We start from the raw sequence: 14,149 nt of genomic DNA on the forward strand, positions 1-14,149 counted from the left end.
AAGACGTTCAGAGCTCAACTTCTGGAATTTCATCCCCATCAAAGCTGGTGTCGGTACTTTTGATGCAATGATTTTCACTTGGGGACATATTCTCAGATGAACACTTATGGCGATACTACTGCCTTTGCATGACGCATTCCTCGACCAGCCAGTAAGCACTGGATAGCACAATGATATTGTCAAAAGCTATCAGCAGAGTTTGAATCCCTAGTACAGAGAGTAGATCTGCCTAAGATTTTATTGCAATATAGGAGTCAGGTACCATAAAAGTTTCATACTAAAATGTTACATGTTTGTTTGTGCACGCAATAAAATAATCTGGCAATGTGATTATAGCACTTTGGAGATGCTTCAAACAAGGACGAGTTGGCAAAGTTTATTGCAAGCAGTTTGATCAGTGATAAATTATGTATGCACTTTGTCACATCCTAATAATATTGCTTGCATCAGATATATCAGTCAGAGGTAGTATAAGGGCGAACTTGAACCTGCATATTTTCCAAATAGCCAAGTGCGTCAATCACAATAGTGTCAAATACAAATCTGCTAAGAGCATGTTAGTGCCTGTTTATGTCCAATTGTAGAAGGCAAGCGTGCGATTGGCCATGCATGCCCACATATAAAAATAAAAAGCAGAACCACAAGACAGTATAAATAGGTTGGTGAACAGATAGCCAAAATAGCAGTCAAAATCCATCGCACTTTGTCACAAATAAATTAAAAATATTGTAATTAAATAACAATCTCTAAAAATGTCATGTGATCAATTGTGGTAATGATCACAGTTACTGCTGTGAAAAATTATTTGCACTAAGTGTTTCACAACTTGCTGAGAGGGCTTGACCTAGTAAAAAATCCTCATATGTGCACAGCAGTGGCAAAAAACGAGATGAGCGTCGCATCTTGGTGACCATTATCTCCCTACATACTACACAAAACTGAATTTGAAATTAAAGGAGAAATAACAAAGCAGTTCGTGTGCCAATGATGGTTAAGCGCACTGCAATGCCTTGCCATGCGTTGAAAGCTGACCTCCAAGCAACCAAAATGTAAGTGACCCTACATTGAAGCAGCGTCTCTAAATGACGAACGTGTATCGCATCCTGGCATTCGCAGACGCAGTCACCAAATGAAAAACACCTTTGCAAATCGCAATAACGACGAATGTCACACGCGTGCGCACACAGACAGAATGCGAGCAGTTTCCGAAAGCACTCGCGAAAGACTGTACGGACGTTCCTACGCGTTCCACGCATATCAGAAGCGCGCGCGCGCGCGCACACACATACACACATACACACGCACACACACGCACGCACAAAAGGCGAGCAGTTTCCGGAAGCACTCGACAAAGACGGCACGGACGTTTTTACAAAAAAGCAAATCCCACCGGCGTGGCACCATTTCCCGATGCACAAACAGCACCACTCATTAACAGTACACATCCGTAGAACGGCGCACAAGCCGGAACAAAGCGCACACCACTCGACGCCAAATCCGTCGTCGATTACGCCGCTGAGAAACGAACACCTTCTAACATTCACAAACCAAACGACGATGTGCTGCGAACTTCAAACAGATTTTACGGCCCTGTCCGGTTGATAGGGCTGCTCCACAGGCTGTCCTCACTGTTGAAAGCAATGTCAGCAAAGTTGTTGAAAAAGGCCGCCTAAAACACGCAAAAACATGGAAATAATACGCCTCTACTACCCACGCTACTCATGCGATCACAGTTACCGGAACCACAGACGGCGAAGTAAACAAACGACGTCATTTCCCTTCATTTCGGACCGAAGTAGTTTCTCAGTTGCGCGAGTCTTCCTTTCGAGCAGGGCGCGACTTGTTCCGGGGACTGTGAGGGCGCTGCGGTCGAGCTCTGCACCAAGTGAGCGGCGCTGCTCTGCTGACATGTGCACGTTACTTGCGGGTGTTTGCGCTTCTTGTGCTGTAGCCGATTTTATTTTCTCATTGCGTGTGCCTTGTAACTGTCCTCGGGCACGTGGCTGGCGGTCGAGGTCTTTTGCGTCCGGTCCAAGTTTTGCGCTCATGGAGACGCCAGTACCGGCGACGTGTGGGTCACCAAGCGTTAACATTGCGTGTGCACTTTGGTTTGTAGGCCCACCTTTTTTTCCATCTCACTTTCTTCGGACGTGCACTCTCAGGTATGGTGTCTGTAGAATATTATACTTCAGCTTAAACAACAACAGAAAGAAATAACGGCTGCTTTATTCAGCGAGCACCATGTAAATGCCGAGTGCCGCGACTAACAACCATAACTGTGCCAGGCTATAGCAGACGACGCTCGGATGCTTGGCGCGGAGGTCGATGGCAGTGCTGCGGTGGCGGGAACGGCAGCGGGCTGCATGGTGCGCATAGCCGAGGAATTGGGATACTTAAAGAGGACTATAGGCCATCGCTCCATAGGCGTTGTTGCGGCGGGCGGCCGATGTGGTGCTGATCGTTTGATCATATTTACGCGGTGCTTAGAGAACATGTGCTCCTTTTTTTTGTGTGAATTAACGATCACTAAGCCCTGGGGCCTGTGCAACGCTATTAGCTCGCTGTATGTTTCTTGCGGTGCGCCGTTGTTGATTATCGTAGTGCGGTCAATTCGCGCTTCTTTGTCTCGCCGCTCCCGCATCGGGTCACAGTGCACGGAAGAATGTGTTGATAGTTGTGCTGTCGCGTGCTGTAGTTCACCGCAATTCAACACTACGCTGGACGGACTGTTGGTGCAGTCGATGCGGCGTGAACGGACACAAAGGAGCGCTCGCCTCAGACGGTAAGTCCGGCGCCTTGCGCCTTCTTATGGTTCATGTAGTGTACAGTGCTCACGGAATGAAACGCGTCAATTTAGGGCTTAGTAATGCGCATATATTCGTTTTCACCGGCTGTAGTTCGTGTCACATCGACGTAATTTTGGTGCGTACACGTACATCGGAGTCCTCGTCACCTTTGGTCACCAAATTCCTTGCGACATGACATGGTCCTCTCGCGTACTTTGCACGTTTGCAAGGCTTTACTAAATGCTCCGTGTCGCGTTTCATTCCGTGAGCACTGTACCTTGTCATGCGCAGCAGAAGATGATTAGTACAGCTACAAGAACAATAACAGTGATTTCCTAATGTTCGTTCGATATCGGAGTGCACATTTAGCAAAAAGTTTCACGAAAATTACCCCGAGGTTAATGTTCTAAGTGCTTCATCTATTGTTTATTTTCTTTTTGTTATGAAGTATGCTAGCGCCGGGTCATCGCTTCGTCTGAACGGGCAAAAAAATTCAAGCAGGAAATGTCACTGCTTCTATACGTAATTTCTCAGCAAGAAATCGTATAGACAATTCTAGAAGTACGTTGATGTGTTGCGCAAATGTTTTCACAGCTAACGTTAACGCGCGACGGCATCCAAATGATCTGACTCGTGAGAAGATTTTAGCTTGGATGCAAACTTTGATGCTTATAGGTTGTCGCCAAGGCAACCTGTATTTCTTGTGTTTAGTGTTGTTTGTTTTCGTGCCTTTGACACGTTGAATAACCGCCTGTGATGTAAGAATGAAATATTTAATTTCTCTAAGCGGATGCAGCTTCATGTAGCTGGCTGTACGAGAGCTTTCCCCAATTTGACGCGATGTTGTCAAATCACAAGTTTGCAGTTTCAGCAGTGATTACAATAAACTGAACATTTATTGTTTAGGGATGTCACAATTTCCTGAGACGGAGGCATCTCTGCACCACATAGGCTGCGGCACTATGCAGCTTGAACAGCACGACAAAGCATCTGATCTGCCTGCTTTGACAAGGTACGTACTAAACGGTCACAGCCATTTATGTGTTCTAGGGTCTGTTCGTGTATTTGGCACCTGTCAACTTTTCTGAGTCTCTCATGCAATTTATAAATTCTTGCTATTCTACAATTTTACTAATGTTCCATTAAGTAATGAGAACGAAGTTTTATTAGTGAAGATGTTCTAAAGCTGCTGAGAAATGGGGTGGCATAGGATTGCGAAAATGCACGTAAAAAATAGTCCTGGCGCTTTGCTTTCTTAATTGCTAGCAATGAAAAATCCCTAATAAAATTAGCAAAGGGACACATGCTTTAGGTAAGTTCATTAAGATACGTTCCAGAAGCAGGCTAAGTTTGCAGCAACAAAAGCACTGAGAAAAACTCACTGATCTAAAAACATGTTAGTTTCTGCTTTTCCAAGTGTGCTGCTTGTGTACAGTGTGTCAAGGTAAATAATGGTTAATAATGTATGCATAGAAAAGTGTGGATGCTGAGAGAAAGCTTTAGGAAAGTGCGTGCTGTCTTTCCAACACAGGATTTCTGTCTAGAATTTTTGTAAAATATGAAGTGCACAGGCTGGCAAACAATGTTCAACACTTTTGCTTTAGATTTTAATGTAGCCAGTTCATTATGTGTCCCTAGTATAGCTTAGCGTCAAGCTTCAAGCTGATCTCTGATGTCACATCAGTTGCAGGATGCAATAACGTGGTATCACATACTGCTTGTTACGCATGTCAGTAAACCTGGTGCAGTTGTCACAGGTGAGAGTATAACTGAAAGCTGCGCATTCTTTGCCCTTCTGCACATGATGTGGGATAGAGTTTGAACTATGCTATAGTGGCACCATCTCCCTCACCTTCTCTTCCTCATTATTCTGTCAACTTGCAATAATATGCACAACTTCTAGAGGCTTGATTATGGTGTTGTCTGCTGAACTTGGCTGATGTGAATTTCAGTAGTTTGGGGTACCCTCAAAGCTATGCTGTACTTTTCATGCATTTTAAAATGGTCAGTTTGACATATGTGATTGGCTGTGGCATTCTGAGAGAAACAAGGCCTCTTGTGAATAATGCATATATGCATTATTAGCAGTTTCTAATACTCTTTCAAGAAGCAGCCTACAGGCTGCTCCCCGAAGAAGTGACCACCTTTGCTTACGCTACGTGGCAGTCTGGTCCAGTTTACTTAACCTGTCTGCCATCTATGCACGAAAACGAGGAGAGAAGCGAAAAAAGGGACCTTCGATTTATGTTTTTGCACAGATGGCTCATACATTGCACTTTTCTTATCTCGCATGCTTTGTTAACTCAAAGCTTTCTATGGGCGAATATCATTTCATTCCTATTTATACCTAATAAGAATTACTTAGTTCACAGTGTCACTTTTTATATTATACTTTTGTGAGACTAAGCTCACTTGTTTTAATGCAAGTGTGGCTGGGCCTGCAGAAAGAGTAAGCAGACTACTGTGTTGCTGATCTCCACGTCCGAGCTGGTCCCACAACATCCAGGCACCACTGTGCTTTGCTTCATTGACAAGGTAATATGATATAGACACCTTGCACCTCAGTATCAGTTTTGAGAAATATGCTAAGACACAAGGGTTGGCCTTGGTGATAAATACACTCGTGTTCTTTTTTTTAAGCGTTCTTCTTGCAGTGTTCCTCATGTACATGTTTTCAGAGGATGCTTAAATGCAAACTGCCATGGAACTTGTTTATGCCTTAAAGTAGCACTCTTTCACCAAGAAAAAAGCCTTATTTAATGCACAATTCATAAGAAAGGTGAGGAGGTGACAGGACATAACAGTCTAACAGCCATCCAATTTTACTGCTTGCAGAGCAATATAAAGTGAGAGGTGAAAGGGCAAGAACAGATAAATCCACAATGTATGTTGCTCACACAACTGCGAAAAGAAGCATGGCTACTATGACACTTGTTTTACAATGATAAATAAGCAGTCTTGCTATCTGATAATCCACTGGAGGGCGAGCCAACTCGCAGATTCTCTGTAACACATGTAAGGAAAGGCTCACAAATCTTGCCAGCCCTATGCTCGTAACACATTGCCACAGTTGCATAGTTTTCAAACAAAATAATGCAAGTGAGCTTTGCACCACCAAATGACCTGAGCATTCAGTTGACATGGTTGCAGATCCAGTCATTTATACATTGGCCTGTTTTGTTGACGTGGTGTCTACTGCACGACAGTGGTATTTAATATCCATCAACACCCCTGTGCTCGACGTACTCTTTCTTGCATGCTTTTTTTCACAGGTAGTGGAAGATTACTTGATTCCAGAACAATTTGGCTTGTTCTGCACATGATAGTGAACTTTCCAGTCTTATATTAAGCATGGAATTGGGTAGGAAGATGTGGTATTTTTTATAGTGCCCTGTTGCATTCAGATTGTGCAGAGGCTTCAAGCTTGTATTGACAAAAATTGGGATGAAGCCATAAGAGGAGAATTGTAAAAGTGTAACGAAAGCCTCCTGATAGATATGCTGAGTTGTGCTGCTGTGGACACTTATTGGTTATCCCTACTGGGTAACGCTGTTAAAGTTATGGATGCTTTGACACTGTAGGGCCTACAAGGTGGCTAGCATTACGGAACACATTAAAACAACTGTAGGGATGCATGTTGTGCTATTGTATCATAATTGGCCCACAAAGTGACCACCTTTGCTTACACTATGTGGCAATCTGGTCCAGTTTACTTAACCTGACTGCCATCTATGCATGAGGAGAAGGGACTAAAAAATGAAGGGACCTTTGATTAATGTTCTTGTACAGATGGCCCATACATTGCATTTTTCTTATCTTGCAGGCTTTGTTACTTAAAGCTTTCTACGGGCGAATATCAGCATTTCATACCTAATAAGTATTGCTTTGTTCACAGTGTCACTTTCTATATTTACCGTATTTACTCTCATAATGATCGCACTCACGTAATGATCGCAGCCCTGAATTTTGTCGTCCAAATTCGATTTTTTTTATTTCCTGTGTAATGATTGCACCCCTAACTTGCTGCAGCGATATGTCATGTGCCAAGTCTAGCTATTAATGATCGCGCTTACCATCTGTCGAATGCTACGCGAACAACTCTTCAAGATAAACCAAGTGGTCTGCACGCACCAAACATTTTTAAGCAGATGCTCGTTTTCATTCCTTTCATTACTTTCCGCACTTCCATGACAAAAAAGCTACAACCAAAATTGCCTTTATTATGTGTAGGCTTTGTAATGGTTGTGGTCAACAGCAACAAAAAAGATGCCTTTCGATTCTTCTCATCTGCACTCGTGGGCACGCAACAAATCACGAGCGGCAACAATAGCAGCCACGTTTACACTGATACGTTAGAAGTGTACCCTATCCATACGCCGACACTTGTAACACAGCTAAGATATTTGCCCACCCTTAGCACAAACGTGCTGTATTAGGATAGTAGTGAAGACAAATGCCGCAGTTTCTGCAGCATGCCCGCCGTGTCTTTCTATGTCACTGGCAGCTAAGCGTGCCCATCTGTTTCTGCCCCCTCATAGTGGACATGGCGACGTTATTGCCACAAACTTACCGATATTAACGATATTATTCATTACTGATATGGAAGAAACTTTCAATGCAAGTAATGTACTCGAGAGAAAAAAAATCGCGTTTGGCGCATTTGGTGTTTTCAGCTTGCTATGCTAGCCGCCACTTTTGTTTCGGTGTCCCGCACTACATACAGTGGCAGCCACTTATTTCTTGACCTATTGCCATCCCGCAGCAAACGCGGGATGAAAAAAATTCTTTTTGCGGGAAATTTAACCGGCATAATGATCACACACCTGAATTTGTGACCATTTTTTTTTACAAGAAAATGCGATCATTATGCGAGTAAATACAGTACTTTGTGGCACCAAGCTCACTTGTTTTATTGCAGGTGTGGCTGGGCCTGCAGAAAAGCTGTAAGGAGACTGCAGTGTTGCTGATCAGTGCTGATCTCCACGTCCGAGCTGGTCCCACAACATCCAGGCACCACTGTGCTTTCACAAGGTAATATATTGTGGACACCTTGCACCTCAGTACCAATTTTGAGTTTGACTTGATAAATATTTAAGAAGACACAAGGTTTGGCCTTGGGGATAAATACACTCGTGTTCTTTTTTTTGAAGTGCTCTTTCTGCAGTGTTCCTCATGTACATGTTTTCAGAGGATGGTTACACTCCTTAAATGCAAACTCCCTTGGAGCTTGTTTAGGCCTCAAACTAGAACTGTTTCACCAAGAAAAAATCCTCATTTAATGCACAATTCATAAGGAAGGTAAGGAGGTGACAGGCAGTGTCTAACTATCCAGTTTGACTGCTTGCCCAGCAATATCAAGCGAGAAGCGAAAGGGCAATGCTAACAGATAAATCGGCAATGCATGTTGCTTGCACAACTGCGAATGCGACACATGGCATGGCTACTATGAATGCTGATATGACGATAAAAATATTGTAGTTTTTACATTAGCCGGTAAGCTTATTAATATTTTGCACCAGCAAACAACCAGTTTGGTAGCTGTAGTTGTTGCACTGCTTCAGGAGTAAGATATTCTTTTTAATGAAAATTGAGTAGTGCTGCGGTTAGCGAAGCTATTTCTGCCTGTACAATAAATTAGGCATTTTTAAAGAGGCGGTATATAACAATTGTGTTGCTGTGCCACATAATTAGTAAAGTGAGGGGAGGTTTAAGTAAGCAAAAGAGGAAGATTAACCTTGTCGTACAAACAGATCCTTGTCTCAGCTGTCGTCACTGTGATGCAACGGCTCCCAGATAACTGGGGGGGGGGGGGGCTAAAATTAGCCTTAAAAAACTGACGCAATAATACAAAAAGCCATTGAAGAGTGTGGTTGCACCTATGTTTGACCAGTGCAGTATCGGGAGCAGGGCCAGACAGCAGCTGAAATGTTATGTAATAGAAGCTGGTCATATTGAGTGCTCTAACATGCTAACAAAAACTGTCATTTAGTTTCTATAGTGGTATTAAAGGTGCATTAATCTTTCCTATAAACAATTCTGCACTGGCATCTATGCAGTGTTTTCCATCTGCATATTCCGCAGTGCGGTAGCAAAAAGCTGTGAAATCTGTGTATTCACTTGCATGAGCTGGTTATGCTTCATGAATACTTTGTTTAGCGCAAAACGACACACACAAGACGACAGGACAAGGCGCTACTCTCAACTGACATCATTTTATTGCGTCACTCCTTTATAGACCGCTCAAACCAGAGGAACATGCGCAGTGAGCACAATGCGGTGAAGCCACCACCAACATCCGATCCAAAGAGCGCACTCATGTGACAGAATCCAAAAAACCAAATTCAGTGCTTTACTAGGTTAAGGAAGGCACACTAATGCACTGTGACTCCAGTGACTTAATGAAAAATGCTTCCGATAACTCTCGGGCGGTGGTGTCACGGCTCTTTTTCAAAATCGTGGTATCACGAAACATGGGTTTGCATTTGCATGTTTTACAATGCTGAGCCAAATGGGAACCTGTGCCTGTTGGTATGGATCGCTCATGTTCTCTAAGGCGCTCGTTAACACAGCGGCCTGGCTGCCCTACATACACTTTGCCACATGACAAGGGAATCTTATAAACGACACTGACGCTGCATTCTACAAACTTCACGTGGTTCTTTTCACAATCAGGTTTTTTACTTGTTTTAGAAATACGGCTGCACGACATTGACAGTTTCTGAGGAGCGGAAAACACTACCGGAATTTGGTATTTAGTGGCGACATTCTTTAGATTGTGAGCCACTCTGTGGCAATACGGCACAACTTCAGGCCTCTTCTTTTGTGTGATGCAGTTACTTTTGTGCCGCTTCCCTTTCAGTTTCTGAAGCAATACTTCCGAGACTGACGTCACCACCACACTTGGGTAACCAGCAGCCTGCAGCCTATTTAACTGTGCAATGAAACTCATGTTCGCAGAGTGATGACAAGATTGCATTAAGGAAGATTCTAAACACATCAAAGCAATGGCGCGTTTCACAGTCTTTGAGTGCGCAGACGCGTAAGGTAAAAGTTCCTTACGTGCGCGTGGCGAGTACATCTGACAGGCGTGGCCTGTTTGTAAGGATAGCTTCAAATCTAAAAACTGGAGTTTACCGTCCCTAGATAGCTCATGTGTGAAAGTTAAACCTTTGCCATTGTCATTGAAAAGTGTTAAAATATCAGCTACCGTCACGGAGCATTCGTTGTTAGTCTGTTTTATCACAACAAGAAAATCGTCAACATATCTAACAATTTGAACCGAGTCATTGTTTAAGGCACTCTTAAGAGCGCGGTCGACAAAAGATAAAAAAATATTACAAAGAGCAGGCGCCACACATGAACCAATACACACACCATTTTTGTGGATAAAAAGGTTATTTTCGAACAGGATAAAAGTTGCACTTAAATAAAATTCAAGAAGGGACATGAAACTTTCCGAAGATAACCCGGTGGCATTGCAAAAATCTACCTCGCCACTTTCTTCGATGCACATCATCACACTGCGAAATAGCTCATCATGCAGTATAGAATCGTAAAGATCTTCGACGTCAACAGAAAAAATGTTGGCTAATGAATGGTTGTCTTCCAGAAAGGAAACAACATCGAAAGAATCCTTTATGCCATAAGGATCGTCAATAGTTAAATGATTAAACTGTTTTTGCAAAAAGCGGCTAACCAAAACCTGCCAACAGTTGTTTTCACTGACTATTGTACGGAAAGGCACATCCAGTTTGTGCGTTTTTGCAGTGAAAAAACCTCTAAAGCAAGTAGCTTACATTGTTTTACATCTTTCACAATCTTGGTGAGGCCTATGACACAGACACACAAATATCAGGGCCCACTGATATTTGTCTCCTGATCCTGCTGTTCTGGTCAGTCACATAGCTTTTGCTGTGTGCCGTGCAAGGATGCTTACGTTCTGCATGAAGAATGGACATGTTCCTCAAGATGTGGCGAGTCTCTTCGGGAACGTCAGGCCTTCCGTCGGTCACGTGCGGCGAATGTGTCGGATTCTTCGTTCTGAAATTTGGGGGCAGGTACGCCTTCTGTACGACTGGTTGAGAGCTGTGTGCTACTCGCGCGATGCACCTATTGTGGCCTAGAAGAAGTTTCGTTTCTACAGACTTCTATCAACTTGGACTACAGAATTCTGGTGGACACAGCTGCTGCTACTCCTCCGGTCCAGACTACCGTGCAGAAAGGAAAAAACGCAACCGGTCACCGCTGGTTTCCAGGTACTCGGTGACGTCAGGCTTCCTGACGAAGTTGCTGCATTGCTAAAGAATGGGCCGAAGTACAGCACGGAACCAAGAATTCCTGCACATGAGCTACTGGCTTTGAACAGGCGCATCGCAAGGAAAGCAGAACTAGAGGACCAGGAGTGGTGCCTCCTCGATAGGGTGTACAACCTTCGTAGGACCGCCACTGGGAGCGCGCCACCTTCGACAGCTGTGATCAAAAGGACAGTATCTTTCTTTAGAGACAATGAACTGCGGCTGTTACTGAGTGACAAAGAGGGCGGGTTTGTGATAGCTCCGTCTGCTGTCTTCAACAAAAAAGCCATTGAGGCTGTCAACAAACACTTCATTCTGGCAAATGAGAAAGCTCAGAAGGTAAAACGCAAAGCCATTTCTTTGTTGGAAAATATAGGCCTCACCAAGCTTGTGAAAGATGGTAAACAATGTAAGGTACTTGCTTTAGATGTTTTTTTTTCACTGCAAGAACACACAAACCGGATGTGCCTTTCCGTACAATAGTCAGTGAAAACAACTATTGGCAGGTTTTGGTTAGCCGCTTTTTGCAAAAACAGTTGAAGCATTTAACTATTGATGATCCTTATGGCATAAAGGATTCTTTCGATGTTGTTTCCTTTCTGGAAGACAACCATTCAGTAGCCGACATTTTTTCTGTTGATGTCGAAGATCTTTACTATTCAATACCGCATGATGAGCTATTTCGCAGTGTGATGACGTGCATCGAAGAAAGTGGCGAGGTAGATTTTTGCAATGCCACCGGGTTGTCTTCAGAAGGTTTCTTGTCCCTTCTTGAATTTTATTTAAGTGCAACTTTTATCCTGTTCGAAAATAACCTTTTTATCCAGAAAAATGGTGTGTGTATTGGTTCATGTGTGGCGCCTGCTCTTTGTAATATTTTTTTATCTTTTGTCGACCGCACTCTTAAGAGTGCCTTAAACAATGACTCGGTTCAAATTTTTAGATATGTTGACGATTTTCTTGTTGTGATAAAACAGACCAACAACGAATGCTCCGTGACGGTAGCTGATATTTTAACACTTTTCAATGACAATGGCAAAGGTTTAACTTTCACACATGAGCTATCTAGGGACGGTAAACTCCAGTTTTTAGATTTGCAGCTATCCTTACAAACAGGCCACGCCTGTCGGATCTACTCGCCACGCGCACGTAAGGAACTTTTACCTTATGCGTCTGCGCACTCAAAGACTGTGAAACGCGCCATTGCTTTGATGTGTTTAGAATCTTCCTTAATGCAATCTTGTCATCACTCTACGAACATGAGTTTCATTGCACAGTTAAATAGGCTGCAGACTGCTGGTTACCCAAGTGTGGTGGTAACATCAGTCTCGGAAGTATTGCTTCAGAAACTGAAAGGGAAGAGGCCTGAAGTTGTGCCGTATTGCCACAGACTGGCTCACAATCTAAATAATGTCGCCACTAAATACCAAATTCCGGTAGTGTTTTCCGCTCCTCAGAAACTGTCAATGTTGTGCTGCCGTATTTCTAAAATAAGTAAAAAACCTGATTGTGAAAAGAACTATGTGAAGTTTGTAGAATGCAGCGTCGGTGTCGTTTATATAAGATTCCCTTGTCATGTGGCAAAGTGTATGTAGGGCAGTCAGGCCGCTGTGTTAACGAGCGCCTTAGAGAACATAAGCCATACATGATCCATAGCAACAGGCAAAGGTTCCCATTTGGCTCAGCATTGTAAAACGTCCAAATGCAAACCCATGTTTTCTGATACCACGATCTTGAAAAAGAGCCGTGACACCACCGCCCGAGAGTTATCGGAAGCATTTTTCATTAAGTCATTGGAGTCGCAGTGCAGTAGTGTGCTTTCCTTAACTTTGTACAGCGCTGAATTTGGTTTTTTGGATTCTGTCACATGAGTGCGCTCTTTGGATCGGATGTTGTTGGTGGCTGCACCGCATGGTGCTCACTGCGCATGTTCCTTTGGTTCGAGCGGTCTATAAAGGAGTGACGCAATAAAATGCTGTCAGTTCAGAGTAGCGCCTTGTCCTGTCGTCTTTCTTGTGTGTGTCGTTTCGCGCTAAACAAAGTATTCATGGATTCGCACCAACTAGCCCGCCAACGCATTGTGCTGGTTATACTTGTTCATTTAATGTAAAATACTTGTGGAAAAGTATTAGACTATTTCAGTGGTCTTGTATTGCAATTCTGCAGCCATTTCTATTCTTTGTGAAACACGAACATTTAACAGAGACGAGAACAAGACAATGCGAGGACGAGCACTTGCTTTCAACTGCTGTGGTTAATCTTGAAATATCAATTTACGTAGGTAGAAAACTCATGAGCCTCCGTGTTCTCTTTTTCCTGTTTCTCTGTGAGATGTTCACGCTTTACACACAATATCATGCAAGAACCAGCCAACTCAGTTATGCAGTGGAGCTACCTATTGTGCATGTCAGTTCAAATGGCTTGTTGTAATCTAACAGGGCCGGCTGCTTTGTTTACATTTTTGTGCAGATGCATACGAGCACTGTTTCAAAAACGCCGAACACTGTGGATACGGAGGCAAGGAGGCTGAAGGACCTGAACAAGCACCTGGCCACGATGCTTCGGAATACAAAATAAAGATGGTTTGTGTTAATTGTGGGCCTTAAAAAGTGTCCTCTTTGTCTCTGAGCTGGCACATCGGCCGACTCACGTGATCGAAATTAATCGCTGCAATGTTGGCAGAATGTGTTACTGTGTGGAACTTCACCAAAAATATTGCATGAACAAAAGAACTCATTCAACACAAATGCGAACACTTGTAGAATGCAGCTAAACAAGAATGGTGTCATTTTGCATAGCTGAATGAGAACATTTTCATGTAGCATACACAAACGAGAACGATATCGTTTCGCATTGCCGTGCGAGAACTATCTCGTCAAGCACAGCTATGCGAGAATAATCTCGTTTAATATACCCACACGAGAACGATCTCGCTCATTGACGATGTCCACTCGTACACATGTGATGTACGACGTCGTCGAGTCTACGGAGCAATAATAGCGTACAGAAGTTCTCGTGAAATTCTCATACATATTTTTTCAATAGGGCCCTGAATAAATACACATACAA

The 14,149-nt window shown here is 43.3% G+C and overlaps 1 protein-coding gene across 3 annotated transcripts; it reads left to right on the forward strand.

Moving 5' to 3' along the window:
• Window positions 1–281: 281 nt before the first annotated feature.
• Window positions 282–13,673, forward strand: LOC139055963 (uncharacterized). 3 transcript variants are annotated; one of them, XR_011512047.1, is made up of 5 exons: window positions 282–2,782; window positions 3,693–3,798; window positions 5,214–5,321; window positions 7,705–7,817; window positions 13,550–13,673. XR_011512047.1 is itself a non-coding variant. In XM_070533679.1 (5 exons), exons 2-5 carry the CDS (start codon window positions 3,695–3,697, stop codon window positions 13,608–13,610), a joined length of 369 nt encoding a protein of 122 aa, XP_070389780.1. In that variant the 5' UTR covers window positions 284–2,782; window positions 3,693–3,694; the 3' UTR covers window positions 13,611–13,673. The 3 variants fall into 3 exon arrangements, 1 of the variants encoding a protein (XP_070389780.1); XM_070533679.1 differs by having other exon boundaries at window positions 284–2,782; window positions 5,231–5,321; XR_011512048.1 differs by lacking the exon at window positions 5,214–5,321 and having other exon boundaries at window positions 283–2,782.
• Window positions 13,674–14,149: the final 476 nt, after the last annotated feature.

This window comes from Dermacentor albipictus, chromosome 2, assembly GCF_038994185.2.
Source record: "Dermacentor albipictus isolate Rhodes 1998 colony chromosome 2, USDA_Dalb.pri_finalv2, whole genome shotgun sequence".
NCBI lineage: Eukaryota > Metazoa > Arthropoda > Arachnida > Ixodida > Ixodidae > Dermacentor > Dermacentor albipictus.